The 18,115-nt window shown below is 40.7% G+C and overlaps 1 protein-coding gene across 1 annotated transcript in view; it reads right to left on the reverse strand.

Annotated features, from left to right (window-relative positions):
- LOC143850659 (CDT1-like protein a, chloroplastic) overlaps positions 1-16,056 on the reverse strand; it is a 49,467-nt gene extending 33,411 nt beyond the window's left edge. Inside the window, exons 1-8 of the mRNA XM_077359882.1 lie at positions 16,050-16,056; positions 12,525-12,573; positions 11,802-11,996; positions 10,014-10,133; positions 9,012-9,243; positions 7,566-8,303; positions 6,684-6,885; positions 6,499-6,589 (exon numbers count right to left, since the gene is read on the reverse strand). Of these exons, the coding sequence (XP_077215997.1) occupies positions 6,499-6,589; positions 6,684-6,885; positions 7,566-8,303; positions 9,012-9,243; positions 10,014-10,133; positions 11,802-11,996; positions 12,525-12,573; positions 16,050-16,056 (1,634 nt within the window). The remainder of the gene's footprint in view (positions 1-6,498; positions 6,590-6,683; positions 6,886-7,565; positions 8,304-9,011; positions 9,244-10,013; positions 10,134-11,801; positions 11,997-12,524; positions 12,574-16,049) is intronic.
- Positions 16,057-18,115: the final 2,059 nt, after the last annotated feature.

Raw genomic sequence — 18,115 nt, forward strand, 5'->3', positions numbered from 1 at the left:
CGGCTAGTGGGAGAATACAAATATTCTCTGCATACCGATCATAACGCTCCATTTCGATATACAGAATAGAAAGATTGCGCCTACTCATTCTGGTGCAAGGCTTTGGCAGACTTCCTCGCAGTTTCGCCCTGCATGAGAGGAGAGAACAAAGTCCTTCTTCTTGAAAGCGAACCTATGGGCACGAGAGGAGGGAGTTCCGTGCATGTCCCTTTTGAATCGGGGTGGAAGCAAAAAACACAGGGTTGGAAGCGAAAAAGGCAGATGTCAGTGTGCTTTCTGTCGAAGATTGGATTCCGCATTGGTGAAACAGCAAGCGGATGAAATGGGATATTTTATATCTGATGACAAAGCAAAAAAGGCCCGTCGGGTTCAAAAATGAGAGAGCCGGGAAGGCGCTATTCACAATGAATGCCAAATACTCTATTTTGAGGTCTCCTACTCAACTAGCGCTGGTTCGACTGCTTGTTCTATCCATCGGTTCCTCTCTTTAGTCTCTATCTCCAATTTCGTATGACAAAGATTGTAGGTAGGGACACAATACCCAGTTAAAAATATATTGACGTACGTTTAGCAACACACAAAACGCTAGCTCTTCGATATGCATTGCTCATTACGAATAGCAGAATTGGTAGAGTGTTGCACCGATTCAAGACATGTCCGTTTGAGATAGCACCAAAAAGCCTTCTCACTGCCCTCCCTCACATGGCTCAGATTCGCTTTTTCTTCAAAAGCTTTTTAGCAAGCCCATTTACCAGAGTTATTTAGGTATTTACTTTTTGATACCCCTTTTATTTTCCACTACTCGAAAATCAAAATAAGTTAGATAGCTCATGAGTAAAGCTGCTTTCAAACCAGTTCCAGATTTCAAGAGTTTAGGAGTGCATATGAGTTCATGAGTGCTCAAGGTGCGCTTCTCTTCCAATCGAATATATTATAGTAAAGCAAAGCCAAGAGGAACGAAGTCGCTCGACTATAAAGGAGAGGCAAGACGTTAGGCCTCATCAATCGAGGAATAGCAATCGTTGAAAAAGCCTTCTTGCTATTGGGCGGGCTTTCATCGGCCTTTGGGATATTTGATTGAATCAGAGAATAGGTTCTTACAGTGCCCGGAATTGGACAAATAGCTTGTGCACACAAACAGGAGGGAGATAATCGTAGAACAGAGAGAGGGAGGTTTGGATTGGTCACGAATGCCCTCTTAATCTTTCTCGATTTCAATAATAAGTTGAGCTATCGAAGCTCTATAGACACCATCCTTCGCCTCGGGCAACTCTTCTTTCGCCTCGGGCTCCTTTCACCTCTGCAGATACATTTTTCATTCTTTCTTTTTCCAATATTATTTTTTCTGCCTTTTTCCGTTCCATTTGCTCGGATTCAGCAAGCATGGACTGGATGGTGCAGGCACTCCCCTTCCTTAGATTTTCTGTCTCAACCGCCCAGGAAAGTGCTTTATTGGGTCTCAGATGAGAGGTCAATACTTTGACTTCAGGCTCTTGCATGACCTCAATTTCTGGTATGCCCATTTCCCTGAAGGAACTCGCGTCCTTTCAGCTGATTAGCTAACTTCATAGACAGAAGGAAGCTCTTAGAACGAAAGAAAATGAGAAACAACAAGAAGATAGCAACAAAAGTCCTAACCTGCCAAGAGATAGAAAGGAAACAATAGCTACACAGAGAACACGTAAGGAACTCATTTAAGAACTGAAGACGCGTAAGAAGCTAGTGGAGCTATTACTGAGGAGTAGTAAGTACCTTGATAGAGTACTTACTGAGCATCAGTAGAGAGGTACAACTCTTACAGAACTGAAGATCCTGAAATAACATCTCTTCTATGAGACAGACCCTCAGATCCTAAGAAAGTCTTTTAGAGCACAGCAGACCAACCAATACTTTCCATCCTTGACCCGGAAGAGGAGCTTATCAGACAGAAAACGGAGGACCCTGTAGTGGGATTCAGAACAACCACTGAACGTCTTTCACTCAAGGGACTTGCGCGCGCTATTAAACTCAAGGGACTGCCTGGCCCTATTTCACTCAATAACTTCCTCGTGATAGTTCTTGAAATCAAGGGACTTGCTGACGTAAAATACTTAACAGGAACCGCAGAACCACAGAGATGGGCGTAGCAGAGGAATTCACACTCAAAATCACCTAGAAGAGGGATTAAAGAAACAGTTCTCGCGATTCATGCGAGGAACTACCAACCTTACAGGACTCCCTACAAAAACTGGAGTACCAGCGGATGCTTGAAAGAACAGCTACAATCCTTACTTAGGATCAGTAGATAGTGAGGATCCAGTGGATAGCATTAATTACTCAGGATCCTGTAACAAACTCTTCACGAGCATAGCATCCCTAATTTACACTACCCAGGAACTATATGAGCTGCCTTATCCGAAAGAAGAGCACAGCAGCACAACAAAAGAACTCAGCGAACTCTAGCTATTTATTACACTCAATTGACTTCCTCGCCCTAAGCCACTCAAGGTTCGTCCGATCCCTATTCTAGTTAACTCTCGTGACTTGCTCGAGCTATGAAACTTCTGATCCCTTCATGGTCGACCTAGTACAAACAGTAAGGGAGGAATTGTGTACTTAGTCTTCGGTTTTCGACCTAAGCCACTCTAGTTACTTCTGGGACCTTATCTTGAGCTAGTGCCTTAGCCGCGAACTATCGGTCGAGCTAGCTCCTTCCTTGAGCTTATCTCGGTTCCTTCAGTAAGGCAGGGAGATAGAATTTACTTACCTCACACGTTTTAGTAGTCTACAAGACAAGACTTTCACGCAAGGGAATCAGAAACTTTCATTCAAGAAAGGTCGGGGACCTGCTTACACTCAAGTTACTTGCGAGCGCGAAAGACTTCCTCTTCACTCTCGGTGAAATCAAGGAACGGACTCGAACTACTCCTGGACTTTCCCTCAAGGTTCTTCCTCTACCTATTTCACTCTAGCGTACGCGTACCTTTAGTAAGGGAATTACGGGAGGAGTCATTGTTTTACTATAAGTTTTGGATAAGAAGAAACTTGAAGGACTTCCAGAACCTGTAACAAAGTCTAAACTTCGAACTAAGCCACGAAAGGGACTTGCTCTACTCTTCCCATTGAACTCAATTGACTTCCTCGCGCTAAAGTCACTTAAGGTGTAAGGGAGGTATTGTGTTTTACCTTCTGTTTTAGTAAAGAATATACTTTTTTTCAAGGGACTGACTCTCACTTAGTTAACTCTCAGGGTACTTACCCGACAAGAAAAAACTTTCAATCATCACCTCCTCGCCCTTATCTCGAGCGTAACAAAAGCAGGGACTTGCTCACGATATGAGAAGTCAAGGCCTGCCTCGCGACTCGCGAACTTCAATTCCTTCCTCTCCCCTTACCTATCCCCCCTACCATCACCCCCTGGAAGAGGCGCTTAAGAGCCTATTCTCTATTATGGAAAGACCTTATTAGGCTAGCTTTCCAACGCTTTCGAAGTAGCCATGTGCTTCACACAGGCAAGTCGGAGAAGCTGCTTTCCCCTCCTGGCTATTACTAGAATTACCTCTTAGGCTTGAAAGTCTAATCATCGGCTCTCAGCCAGAAGGAAAAACGAAGCCCGCTTTTCAATCAAAAGGAGATGAGAATGAGATCTTTCTTACCTCATCGAAGAGGAACTCTTACCGGAACTACTCAACTCAGATCGGAGAAGCTGATTCCTTTCGTAGCTATTCCTGAAGAACTAGAACGCTGATCCGACTCTGAAGAGGGATTGAGCTGTGAAGCAGGAAAGAGATTCTGCCTCTTCAGGCCAACAAGTCTCATCATCGGGTCCCGAAAGTCCCGTTCTTTATGCCATGCCATTCACGGCCGGTTTTCCTATCTAATTGATCTTGTCTTGCCTCCGGTCTTGTGAAAAGAGTGGCTCTCCTACCGTTGACCCATTCATAACCCAATGTTCAATTCCTATTCCTACATTGAAAAGAAAGACAGATGAGTTAGGATCTGCCCTAAGGCATTCGACCACAGCGGACCCGCAGGCCCATCTTTCTGGTTCAGGGTCCCGAGCGGTCCTGAACTAGCTAATCGGGACAGTTTGAAAGAAAGAATTTATAAACTGAGACGGAGCCAATGAATGAGCTGAGCCTTGTTACTATTGCACCTAAAGGTTGCCTGCGAGACGGTATTCTTCGATCGGTCTACCATCCGAGAACTTGAAGATTGTGACTCCGATTGTAGATGACGTCGTTTCTGGTTAAGTCGATTTCATTCTATCGATACGGAATTCTTAATGTCATGCTTGACTTGATCTTTCATGATATTCGACAGTATGGGAGGAAGAGTTTGCCATCTCAGTTTAAGCCCGTAATGAAGTAGTCAAGGACGTATCTTAGTTCTTCTTCGATGAATCAACTTCCGAACGAACGGATTAGGCTCCGGGTTTGTCTTCGCTTGGAAGATGAGGGCGAGCCGGTTCTTGCTCGAAGTGAATTGATGCTTTTGTTCCTACTGCTGAGGTAAGTTCAGCCACGGGCTCTGACTCCAATTAAGGTAAGGTGACTGAAGATGGCGATGAAGGTTTCTTTCTTGTTTCACTTGGTTTTCCATAAATCGCGTATAGTGAGTGAGCAAAGACTGCACATTAGGGCAACACAGCGCCTTGCTTGTTCTTCCGTCCTCGTCATGGAGTGAATTGAAGTGGTTAACAACCAAAAAGATCTCTCGACACATAGGTTCGATTCTCCTCCCGATCCTTTCCCAGACTGGGGATTCTTTGGCAGAGGGGTTGTCGGGTGAACAATATGATTCGAAAGAGGGTCATCGGCCCTAGCATTTGAGGAAAGGTGGATTGGTAGGTTTCGGGTTCAAAAGCTAAACGGGTAACTCAAGGACTCCGATCAGAGGCAATCAATAGAATGTGTTATTATCGGGAATCGGCCACTCCAGATCGAAGTACTGCGGCGTCGCCATCACCTGACACGTGCTAGCCCGCCTTTGATCTTTTGGTAGTGCCCAGCTCTACTTAAGGCAACGAAGGAGCCCCTACCCGTCTTGTCGAGACTAGACGGACCCAGATAATCAATGTATTCATCGAACCCCTCCCCTTGATTTGACTTTGAATGAGCCCCAGACCTCGCTTTGTTTGACCATGAACAAATGATTGATGCCTTCATTCGGCAAAGCCTCCCTTTCACGACTCTAGCACGCTCAAACGCCAGCATGCACGCACGGAGGGAGAGGTTTGATTGAGCGAAGCGTGCCCCCTTAGCAGCGGTTGAGTCGTTGCGTTCGGTCCCTCACCCGAGGGCCCTCACTGCACTCGCCTATAGTAGAGTTTTAGGTTGAGGTTATTACACTTTAAAAAAAAAAAAACTCCTACACTAATGAGCATCGAAAGGCCAATGTAGAGATTCCAGGGGATGCTCCTGCATCACACTCCCCTTCTTGAAAGAACTCGACCTCGAGTTCCCCACCAGCCCACTAAGCGAAAATATCCTCCAGGGTCAAAGACATATATGACCCAGGCCCGATTAAGGACCATGCCTCCATAGTAGTCATCTGGGATGTCAACTACACGGGGCTCTCGTGAATGGACTCATTCTATCCTCAAACGATAGAATGAGTCCATACCCATAACATTTGACTTTGACTTGCATTATTACGAGCATCTATAGAGAGAATAGGAGGCCATTAAATGAACTTCCTTAGAACTCTCATATTTGCTTTCTAGCTCCCTTTCTAAATAGGTCTGCAAATTCAGGAAATACCTTTGCATAACAAGCTCAACCAAGATTGTCTCAAAAGAATTCATAATTGGCACTTTTGCTGAATTATCTTCACCATATAGTAACCAACTTCATAGTGTACTATAGTTCATTTTTTTTGTGAACATTCATAATTTGGTACACCAGTAAGAGATTTAGTTAACATAGGGTGTAAAAAAAAGGAAACGTAGCTAAATTATTTCAACGAGGTAAAGTTGTAGATTATATGCATATTTTTCGTACACTAAGTACTAAAAGAATAACTGGAATATCAGATATGTAACAACCAATTACTCCAAAAGCTTTAGCTGTTAGAGTTAGATTTAGTGTTATTTAATCATTTATACTTCAACACTCCCCCTCATGTGTGGCCCCTCTTTCTTCGGGGTTGGCCGTACGCGTGGATTTTTAATATCAAGGAGCTGTTGGGTTTTGAGCCCAGGATCTGCCGTGAGGCAATGGTTCTGGATAACATGTGAAACAACCAATTAGTCCAAATATTTGATCACTTATATTTCATCAGACTCATTGTCCAAAGCTTCTTTGACAGCCTCTGATAGAATCAGAGGTGAATTTCAACCAAGAGGGCACAACAAAGTGAACAAACTGGGCCTCAGCTTTTGAAATTCTCTTTTAAAGAAAGTTGGTATAGATCTCCACAGTTCATTCTTGAAAAGTCAACGCATCCAACTAAAATCACCATTCAAAAAAATGCAAGACACACCAGAAAGGCATCTAGTTAAATATTAGTAAAGCTTACCAAAAGACGAGATCCCCAGAAGCTAACATCTTCTCTTGAATCCAATCAGGAAGAAGCTCTTGCAATAGCTTCAGCTGTTCTTCAACTTCTCCTACAAACCCAAATCACAAAAATTTAGCTTTCAGCTACAATCATTATTGGTTGTAAAAAGTCATCTCAGCTTAATAAAGAACTCAAGGTCTTACTATCATCGGTAATATAACTGGAATTCCCAATTATCTTGTACATCAACTCCCGTTTTGTGATAACAGAGCGCTTCGTAGACTGAAATGTGAGGTGGATCATGTCTAAGAGCCTAGGCAAGTGTGCAATCATTTGTTTTCGCCTCTTTGCTTCAGAAATGCCCGCATCACGCTCCTCCAATGCCTTCCTCTCTTTCTCTCTTACCTGTGAGAAAAGATATGGTTAATCCTGCATCAAAACCATGTAACATAAAATGGTGATATGCTAGTAAAATCATAATTTTATCTAGGTATTCAAAATTACATTAATATAAGAAATGGTATTGACACTTTAAAAACCATTTGCCAATCAAGCCATTTGTCTTGTCTGATTTGTTTTGACTCTGTATAACTGAATTATATGAAGATACCTAGAGTGTGAAATAACCAATTACTCCAAAAGATTAAGCAGTTAGAGTTGGTGTTATTTAATCATTAATACTTCAACACTCCCCTCACATGTGGCCCCTCTTTGTTTTGGGTTGGCCGTACACATGGCACATGTGGCATCTCTTTTGGGTTGGCCATACATGTGGAATTTTATTATCAAGGAGTTGATGGGTTTTGAACACATGACATGTCGTGAGGCAATAGAACTGTTTCGGGTTACTCCAAAAACTTGAGCTGTTAGAGTTGGTGTTATTTAATCATTTATACTTCAGCAGAGTCCATAGACAAGACCAGAGAACAAAGAAATAGTAGAAAAAATAATCTATTGAGAACCTCAAGAGGACACATTTGTCCAAAAACAATGCCTGGCAAGCAGTACTAGTGAGAAATAGTGTTGTAATTGCATAGATCGACATCAAATTCAAGGAGCCAAGATAAAGTAGGGAGAAGATTTACCGATTGCAATAGCTCCTTAGGAAGAATCTTAATAATATCCTCATCCGCTGATGAAATTCCTATTTCATTCTCGTCTTTGATTTTTGGAGTCTTTACAGGTGTGAGGAACTTCAATGACCGGATCCGAGTTGAATGCCTCACAGCCTTATCAGGCATTGTGGAATCATTGTCTGGACTCAAGCGACATCTCTTTGGTGTCCGTAATTCGGCTGTAACAGTCATCAACTTTGATGGAGTAAATACGAATTTTTCTGGAGTTCCTTTGATGTCAGATATTTCTATTGGAGAAGAATCAACATTCTTCGTGGGTTCAATCTCTGCATCATGGATTGTATGCGGGCTTGAAGGGCATAATTGAACAGAGGAAGAACAAAATGTTAATGACTTTTTTATGGTGTGTGCTTTTGAAGAGCAGTCAAATGAGGATTTAACAGTAGAATCAGATGTTGGCTCATCAGAAGACCTTTTGTTTAAGTATGGACTTTGCAGGTTTAGAGATGGGAGAGTAGTCAATAGGTGTACTTGAGTTTTCTTGGATTCTTGGAGAGGAGTTTTCTTCGAGAATCTTCTCTGGAAGGATTGAGACAAATGGGAAGGAACTGTTATAGGCTGAAGAGGACTTTCAGATGAAGATGCAATAGGTAATGAGGGCCGGGAGGGCTTGCTAATGTTCGATAACATGCTTGGTTTTGTTCTATTGAATGGCTCTGGTAGTGCTTCCTCTGGAATTTCATCACCCTGATTAATGAGAAAAAAACAAGTGTTACAGAGACATTGCACAATGACAAATCATTACCAATATGTAAGTAGAGAGAGGGGGGGGGGGAGTCTCAAAATATTAGGGGCACGTTTGGCTACCATGAATTTTTTTTCATGATAAACTGGTGTCTCCAAATTGTGAGAGAGGGCTTGGGCAGGGAAGTGGCTAAAAAACAGGACAAAAAAACTCTAATCAAAATCCGATTGACTTTTTCATGAATTTTGGCCACTTTTCACCCTCATTGCGATCGGCCCTCTCAAATCTCTCTCCTTCTCCCACCTGCCCTACCCCTCTATCACCACTTGGAGACACTAATTTCTCATGAAAAAAAATCCTTGCTGCCAGACATACCCTAAATAGAAGAAAAGAGTTCTGCCATATTACTCATATTTGAAAATGGATTGTGAAAAAATGATAAAAGAACTAGAACTGTTCTAGAAGATGCTATTTCCCAAATTCAAAACATGGTTGCATTTTTTTTTCTCACATATATGCCAAGAAAAGAAAATCATTAGGATAAACTGTTACTAGTTTTCTGAGACAAAATCTAATTGTAATTAACATCATTCAACAGCACATAAGAAATACACCAAACAATAATATTGCATTAGTAATCACTACTGAAATGAGAGTTATACCACACTTTAGTTCGTACAAAAGACTAGGTAGACATAAGAATTAGGTACCTCAGGATGTGCATTGACAAAATCCAAAAGCCGTGCTCGGAACACCTTCGCCAAAATTGAATAACCATCAAGATTTTTCTTTCCATTATTTTTTAATGCATCAAGTTTCAAGGTAACTTGAAGATCTGGCTTCATACAAAGCGTCCTCTCATCGTGCACAAGGATCTTCTTTATACAAATGGCCTCGGGCAAAATGAACTTCAATTGTGCCAAATGACCATAAGAAAACCTCCTAAATACTCAAATGAGTAGAGAATAGAGAAGTAGTACATTATCAATACGCAACTCAGCAAATGAAAAATAAAAATTTCTCATATTATGCATCCAAAATGAAAAAAAGGGATTTCTGCCTGTAAATCATCAACTAATATATCTAAGAGGAATGCTAAACTCGGGCACCCTTGCAAGAATCAGAAGAAAGGGTGCCCTCTATTGGATGCACGTCACCAAAGTGCAATTAAAGAATGTAAAAGTCAATGACTATTAAATGCACTTTCGTGAAGTCCATCCAATGGGGCCACCCTTTCCTCTGATTTTTGCAAGGGCCCTCTTGAGTTTAGCATTCCTCTATATCTAATTAGTCATTGCAAATCATGAAATGCTAAAAAAGTTTCTTTTTGAAGAGCCCCTAAATAATATACCAGACTTGTGTCAACAAAAATGCCCTTTAAGGCATTCTAAATCATGATTCTTTCCTAAATATTATTTAGTCATACTGTTCCTCGTATTTAAAACAATTGAAGTTTTCATAAGAAACAAAAATAAAAGATTTTGGACAAAAATAATGTCTGCTTTTAGTGATGCTCGAAGGACATTTTTATCAATAAAAGTTTAGTATATATTGTATGTTTACGTAAGCATTTAGGGACCTGTTGGAAATATTTCTCGAAAAGGTTAAACTCTTTGGTGCAAATTAAGTGATAATAGGTAAACTACAAAACAAATTAAAAAAAAGAGATATTAAATGCCTAATAAAATTTTCCTGGTAAGATAAAAAGATACCTATCAGTTAAAGTTTCAATCTTTGGAGAAATGTTTGAAAATGTTGTGGTTGCTCCTTTCAACTGAGTCAGCCTAATTGAACTCTGCAACCTGTCAAAGAACTCTCCCAACAGCTCATACCTAATCATCCAAGCAAATATTAAAATTTCAGGACATAATCAACCTGGTAAAATTAACAGAATTTTATAAGCATTGCTCCAATATAGAACAAAATTAAACACTTTCCAAACTTATGTTGACAACCCACAATCATATTTTATCAATAAAGAAAATATCTAAAAATGCCAAAGTCAAAATAAAGAGTGAAATATAAGAGTTCCAGCAAATTATAGTGTTAGCATTAGTTCTGTAAATATTCTTTGGACACTGAACTCTGAACTCAAGCTCATGGATCTTCTGATGACATAGAAAAGTGCAAAAATCCCCAAAAGAAACAAAAATGAAGAGCAGAGCAGATCTGGACTGACTACATAATCTCCATACTTTTTTGTTCTAACCATCTTCTAAAGGCTACTGATCTGGTATTTAAGATCGCGTAATCAACATTAATGATGATGAACCCAGATGGGTTAATTGCTTCAAACCAGAAACCTAATAATTTTTAAGAACATCAGGACCATAGTTGCCAGGTCGAGAAACGGAAACGTGAAACGCGTGAAAAAAATTATAGGGGAAACGAGAAACGGGAAACGATAGATAAAGGGTAACACTTTTTTTTCCTTGGAAACACATTTCCTTGAAAACTTTTTACCTCTTTTTATCATTTTCATGTGATATATAAAGGGAAATGATTCACTCCTTTTGTTTCCCGAAGACATCCCCATCTAGTGTAAAAGAGGAGTCATAAATGCACTAAAGGGGGCTGTTCCAAGTAAAAAATTGGGGCGAATATATCACTTAGCTACATAATGTCTTTGCCTCTTTTGTTTACCGGGTACAACCCCATCTAGTTTTAAAAAAGGAGTCATAAAGACACTAAAGGGGGCTGTTCCAAGTAAAACAATGGGGCAAATATATAACTAGACACATAAAATCTTCGCCCCTTATGTTTACTAGGGACAGCCTCATTTGGTGTAAAAGATGAGTCATAAAGACAGTAAAGGGGGCAGTTCCAAGTAAACAAATGGGGTGTATATAAAACTTAGCTACGTAAAGTCTTCACCCCTTTTATTTAATAGGGACAGTCCCATCTAGTGTAAAAGAGGAGTCACAAATACACTAAAGGGGGCTTTCCGGAGTTAAAAAATGGGGTGAATATATGAATTACCTAAATGAACTCGTTTTTCAACCTAAACCTAATCGTGAGAGTGCGATTTCTCTCTCTCTCTCTCTCTCTCTCTCTCTCTCTCTCTCTCTCTCTCTCTCTCTCTCTCTCATAAGTTTCCCCGCCGTTTCCGTCACGTTTCACAGGCGTTTCACAATTTTTTTGGGCACGTAAACGGAAACGCGTTTCCCACTTCCACCATGCGTTTCGTGCAATTATGATCAGGACAACAAAATATATAGCCATAATATTTATACAAAAACAACAAAAAAATAGAAGGATATAACAATTGACTATTACATAAAATGCATTTCAAGGCCCAAAACCTAAAATATGCCCATAAATAACAAAAAGGAAAAACAATATGAATACAATGAATTTCCCCAAATAGAAATCTGGAAAATGCAGAAAAAAACTCTAGACAATATAATAAAAAATCAATTTATTTTATTGAATCGCATCCAAATGCCAGATAAGTTTATAACAAATATTAAATAACTCCAAAAAAGGGGGATAAAACTTACTTTTCATGGAGCTTGAGATTGGATTCATTCTTTGAGGCCTTGCGAAAGCTCGAACCGATATGGGTCTGATCCCCTGATAAGAGATATGTGCTTGATTTGCAACTATCTTGGTGATCAGAAGAACCTTTTTGTGATTTTTCAAGCCCTTGAGCCATCATCTTTACTTCCTTCAAAGAAAGGGCTACACCGCGGTTTCTGCTCCGCGGTGGGAGATGAATTAGCTTTTTGGTGGGATTTTTGTTCCTGGGATTATTTTGGGATGGGATGAAAAGGCAATCATTACAAAAGTGGGATTAAAAAATTCACCACACAAGCAATCATTACAAGAGTGGGATTAAAAAAAAACCAGTGCTCATAGGCAACCAAACATGGGATGGGACCAAAATTTTACTAAATCTTCCCGGGACAAAAATTTTACTGGCAACCAAACGGAGCAAGGGTTCTCAGAGGCGATGGCTGTTCAATCGGTATTAACTGAACCCGAAATATTTCGGTTACCAAAATTTGCTAACCGAAACCGAACCAAATTATTTGCTAACCGAACCGAGCCGAAACCGAAATATAATTTAGGTTGTTCGGTTAGTTCAGTTAGAGCAGAATAAATCTACAAAACAACCCTAAAAACACTAAAAAATGATATTTATTAGAGATTGGTGGAAAAAACTCAGACATTCATAAAAATGAACGAAAAAAAAATTGTAGATGCAAAAACAGAGATCAAACCTCCAAACAGATACAGATGGAGCCGTGCTCTCGAACCTTTCCGAATCTACTGAAATACAAGGTCGAGCGGGAGAGGGATTGAAAGAGCGACGCCGTGGAAGAGAAGATCAAAATGTGGGATTGGATTTCTCGGACCAAAAGAAAGACTGAAAGAGGGGAGAGAAATCAAAACCCTAACATGAAAAAGATTAAAAAGGACAAAAAGAAAGAAAGAAAAGAAGGGAGAGGATCTTAGACTCTTACCGTGGAGTACTTGAGAGGTGGCCGGAGTTGTCAGGGTGGTCGGAGATTCGGAGGCGAAGTCGCGGAGTCTCTAAATAGGGTTAAACTCACAAAGCTCAGTACAACAAAATCACAAAAATAAACACCAGCAAAATGCATTGTACAGAAACCCCCAAGCAAAGACATACCAACAAACCCCTTTTATCCCTATTTTTAGCATAAAAAGTACAAAAAAGCAACCAAAACCCGCGATAAAAAAATCCCTAGATCTAAAAAAAACCCAACAAACCTAGAGCTTGGATTATCGGTTCATAGACTCGGAAAAGAGGGAGAATGAAACTTTATTTCAATTTTATGAAACCCGAAATAGGGTTTCTGTAAATATTCTCAAATAGGGTTTCTCAAAAACATGAAATAGGATTTCTCAAATCAATTTTACAGAGCTATTTATAGAAACCCTATTTCAGATTTACTAAATCAGGTTTATAGAAACCCTATTTCAGATTGGAGAAGATGAGCACAAGGGTTTCAAAAAAAAAATGAAAGAATGGGGAAGAGAGATAAGAAACAGAGAAGAGAGAGTGAGAGCATGTACCGTGAGCAAGGTCGGAGATGAGGCTTTTTCGCCACAGTGGGAGGATGGAGACGACAAAGTTGTTTGTCTTTTTTTTTTTTTCTCACAGCTGCGATCGGGGAAACTTGAGAGAAAGTGGGTTTTCCGATAGTTTGTAACGGAAATGGGATGGGAGAAAAGCCGCGGAAAAGTCTTTTCCAAGTAATTTATTTCATTTTCCACGTTTGATAAAATAGTTTCCGAGGAAACTAAAAGAACACCACAAATATCAGTTTCAGCGGGGTTTCCCGTAAACCCAACCGAAAAGGAAACAAGAGAACACAGCATAACTGCAGAGACGAGAGAATGAGAGGTGTAGAAAAGAAAATCCCCTAATAGGATCATGTACAATATACCTATTCATTTCTAAAGGGGAACTGATATCATCACAACCACGTTTTGATATTTGAACTAACTCGTCTTGACTTTTGTTATTTAAAGAGCCATCAAACTAAAGGGGTGCAAGTTTGGCCCTGTCAGCCCTGAGCCCGAACAGAGTCTGAGTTGGATTTTCCAACCCTGAGGGCGGGTCAGGGTTCATTTTTTAGGCCTAAGTCAAGGTCGGGTCAGGTCAGGTTTAAGGTTAATACCTCGGGTCGGCCCGACCTTGAGTTTTCTATTATAAAATTGAACCATTTGTGTATGTTTCTTTTGCTAATGTTTTCTATTATCTTGAATTGATGTTTCTTTATATTATTATTATTAATTGATTGTCTCTGCTGCCCATCATGTTGTTGAAATCATATTGTCTTATCTTGTTCCCTTTCTATGTTTATTGATCATTTTGTTCTATATGATATGTAGTTGCTTTATTTTTGGCATTCTTAATAGGCATTTGCACTAGGGTCAATCAGAGCCAGCCCGTCCTGGCCTGGCCCAATCAGGGCCAATCAGGGCGGGCCAGGGCTATGCTGAGCCCTGTAGGGCGGGCAATGGGTTGAGGTTTTTTGGCCTTGACTCAGGATCAGGGTGGGTTAGGGCCGAGATAATGGGATTCAGGGTTGGGTTAGGGTTTTGAAAAACCCGACCCAACCTGACCCTTCTGTAGCCTTACATCAAAGGTCAAAAACCAATTAAAAACGAAAAGACAAGCTAGATTTGTGCAATTATTAAAACATGGTCATGCATCAAACCTCCCTGCTCTATTTGGATGCCGGTAGATGTTGGGAGGATTTGGAGAATAACAAGTCAAAGGGAGATTAAAAGCAAATCAAAAGGGAATCGGTCAACGGGGAGATTGAGCGCAAATCTCCCACACGTTGTTTGGTTGGGTTAGGACATTTTTTTGGGGAAATGTTATCAGCACTACTGTATTTTGACGAGGGCACTCTCACTTTCTTAAAAGTACAGTATGATCCGTACCATTGGATGATCCAAACCGTCCATTAGATGCGCCACAGCCTAAATAGGTTGTGTCCCAAAAATTATTTCCATAGGTTGATCCTAACCGTCCAATCTATAGAGGGTTAGGATCAACCCTCTAACATTCAGATCGGAGGGTTTGGATCAACTTACGGAAATGATTTTTGGGGCACAACCTACATGGGTTGTGGCCCATCTAATGGACGGTTTGGATCATCCTATGGTGCAGTACATACTGTACTTTTAATAAAGTAAGAGTGCCCTCATCAAAATACAGTAATGCTGATAACATTTCCCTTTTTTCTTTTTATAGGAATTTGCTAGCCACCTTCGCCGAGGCCACTTGCTCGGCTTGTGGCCCATCCTTTGATGCAAAGTTTGGAAGAAGTAACATGGCCATGGGGGCAAGGTGGCTAGCAAAAGCATAAAATGGAAAAAATAGTAATCATTAGGATTTATTAGATTTGAAAGATTTGACGTAGGGGGGTCAAATAAATCGTATAATGACACAGGGGTCTAGCTATAGCCAAAATGACATAACGGGGTCAAAATTTGGTTTTCAAAATTTTCAATGACGAGAATGCCCTTGTGGCAGAAATAGGTGATATGACTTAAAAGTATTTCAGTTTCCCTCTCTTTCTCTTCCCTCTTCTCTCATCCCTCTTCTCTCCTCCCGTCTGTGTTATTTTTTTTTCCGTCCTCTTCTCCGGCGATCTCTACGGCTCTGTTTGGTTCGTGAATCTCGGCGGGAAGGGGAAGGGGAAGTGAAAGGGGATTTGTGCAGAATGGCAATGAAAGGACCTTATGGGGGTGGGGTTTTGAAATAACGTTTGGTTGTAGGGATGCTTACTAGGATTTTGTTGGAACTAAATTCCCAAATGCCATTTGATTACAAGAATTTAGCGGAAGATATGCGACGAAGCAGTGCGTGGAGCCTCATCCGTCGTTTGAGAAGGCCATTCCTGTTGAAATTCTAATACAGAAACTCGGTTTTGGGGGTTTGCCATTCGGTTCTCATTGGAGAGCCACGTGGGCCGACCGTATCCCGACATTGTTGTGGGTGTTTTGACCATCGGGTTTTAAAAACACAACCAAACGACGTGCCGGCATCTAAAATTCCCACGAAATTCTAATGAGATGCCTCATTTTTGACAACCAAACAGAGCCGTAGGCAATCTCTCCGGCGATATCGACGAAGGTGAAGCACGTATGAAACCTGGAAAACAGTAAACCCTACTTGGTCTCAGTTTATTTTTCATGATTTGTCTTCGGTGTGAGTACGAAGTAGAGATGTAGTTTGTAGTCAGTTGATAAATTTGTATTCTCACCTGTCATAGTAGAGATGTAGATGTAGTTTGTAGTCTCACCTCTCATACTAAAAGCTTTTGAACTACATTTATGCTTTTGAACTTTTCATGAATAAAATGTTTCTTAACATCCACTTATTTTGAGCAACAAATTGTTGAAAAGATAAACATTAAAGAAATTGATGCTTTAACAACAGGAGTTGAGTGTATATTTAGAGAAAAAATAAACCATTTGTGGCAAACACACCGTTCTTACAGTTGGGGTACATGTTTCCAGATGGCATTCTTATAAAATCACATATCTTTCTCCGTTGCCTTCACCCCCTTGTTATCTTTCATATTATTTTCTTTACTATCTGAAAGAAATAATTTGCAAAGATTTTATTTAAGAGAAATGTGGCAGTGTGATATGATAATACGCAAAGGGTGGTTGTGCTCCATAAGATATTGCTATTATTAGTATTTCAAAACTCATGCTATCCCATTTAGCTTTGGTGTTAAATGTGAAAGTGCTTGCGAAAAGAAGACAGACATGAGTTTGAAGAGTGTAGGGATTGAATTTTTGAGGGCCTATAATCCCTTCTCTAATACCATGCATAGCTCCCCTCTATTGCCCTTGAGAAGCCCCCCTTAGGTACTAATAACCCCTTCTTTGTAGCTGAAAACCCATGCCTTTCAACTTGAGCACCATCTTTGGATTTGCTGCACCCTCCAAGGGTACTTCTCCTACCCCATTTGAGGGCCCATAATCCCTTCTCTAATACCATCCATAGGTCCCTTCTATTGGCCTTGAGAAGCCCCCCATAGGTACTAATAACCCCTTCTTTGTAGCTGAAAACCCATGACTTTCAACTTGACGATCATCTTCTGGATTTGATGGACCCTCTAAGGGTACTTCTTCTACCCCATTTGAGGGCCCATAATCCCTTCTCTAATACCATGCATAGCTCCCCTCTATTGCCCTTGAGAAGCCCCCCTTACGTACTAATAACCCCTTTTGTAGCTGAAAACCCATGACTTTAACCTTGACGACCATCTTCTGGATTTGATGGACCCTCCAAGGGTACTTCTTCTACCCCATTTGAGGGCCCATAATCCCTTCTCTAATACCATGCATAGCTCCCCTCTATTGCCCTTGAGAAGCCCCCCTTAAGTACTAATAACACCCTTTTTTGTAGCTGAAAACCCATGACTTTCAACTTCAGGACTTTCTTCTGGATTTGATGGACCCTCCAAGGGTACTTCTTCTACCCCATTTGAGTGCCCATAATCCCTTCTCTAATACCATGCATAGCTCCCCTCGGTTGCCCTTGAAAAGCCCCCCTTAGGTACTAATAACCCCTTCTTTGTAGCTGAAAACCCATGCCTTTGACCTTGAGGACCTTCTTCTGGATTTGATGGACCCTCTGAGGGTACTTCTCCTACCTCATTTGAGTGCCCATAATCCCTTCTCTAATACCATCCATAGGTCCCCTCTATTGCCCTTGAGAAGCCCCCCTTACGTACTAATAACCCCTTTTTGTAGCTGAAAACCCATGACTTTCAACTTCAGGACCATCTTATGGATTTGATGGACCCTCCAAGGGTACTTCTTCTACCCCATTTGAGGGCCCATAATCCCTTCTCTAATACCATGCATAGCTCCCCTCTATTGCCCTTGAGAAGCCCCCCTTAGGTACTAATAACCCCTTCTTTGTAGCTGAAAACCCATGCCTTTCACCTTGAGGACCTTCTTCTGGATTTGATGGACCCTCCGAGGGTACTTCTCCTACCCCATTTGAGGGCCCATAATCCCTTTTGCTGTAATTTAATTAAGAAAATATTATATCCTTGCCAGATGTAACATGTTAAACTAATTTCTCGTAGATTTCGTCTTTAAACTAGATTTCGTACTGTGACCTGTGTACTTGAAATGCAATGTTCACTTATGTTAAATTATTTCCATGCTTCAGTCTGGTATTAAATGTACTGAGAATCAAAATATGTTATCATCTTCTTCTCATGTTTAAGTCTTAACCATATCATATACTCCTTTTGCAGACAAGTTTTCAATCAGGAAGGTCATATTTTCTTCTTTCAACGTGTGC

The sequence above is a fragment of the Tasmannia lanceolata genome, unplaced genomic scaffold, assembly GCF_043159265.1.
Source record: "Tasmannia lanceolata isolate RefF3 unplaced genomic scaffold, GAP_Taslan_0.1 ptg000018l, whole genome shotgun sequence".
Lineage (NCBI taxonomy): Eukaryota > Viridiplantae > Streptophyta > Magnoliopsida > Canellales > Winteraceae > Tasmannia > Tasmannia lanceolata.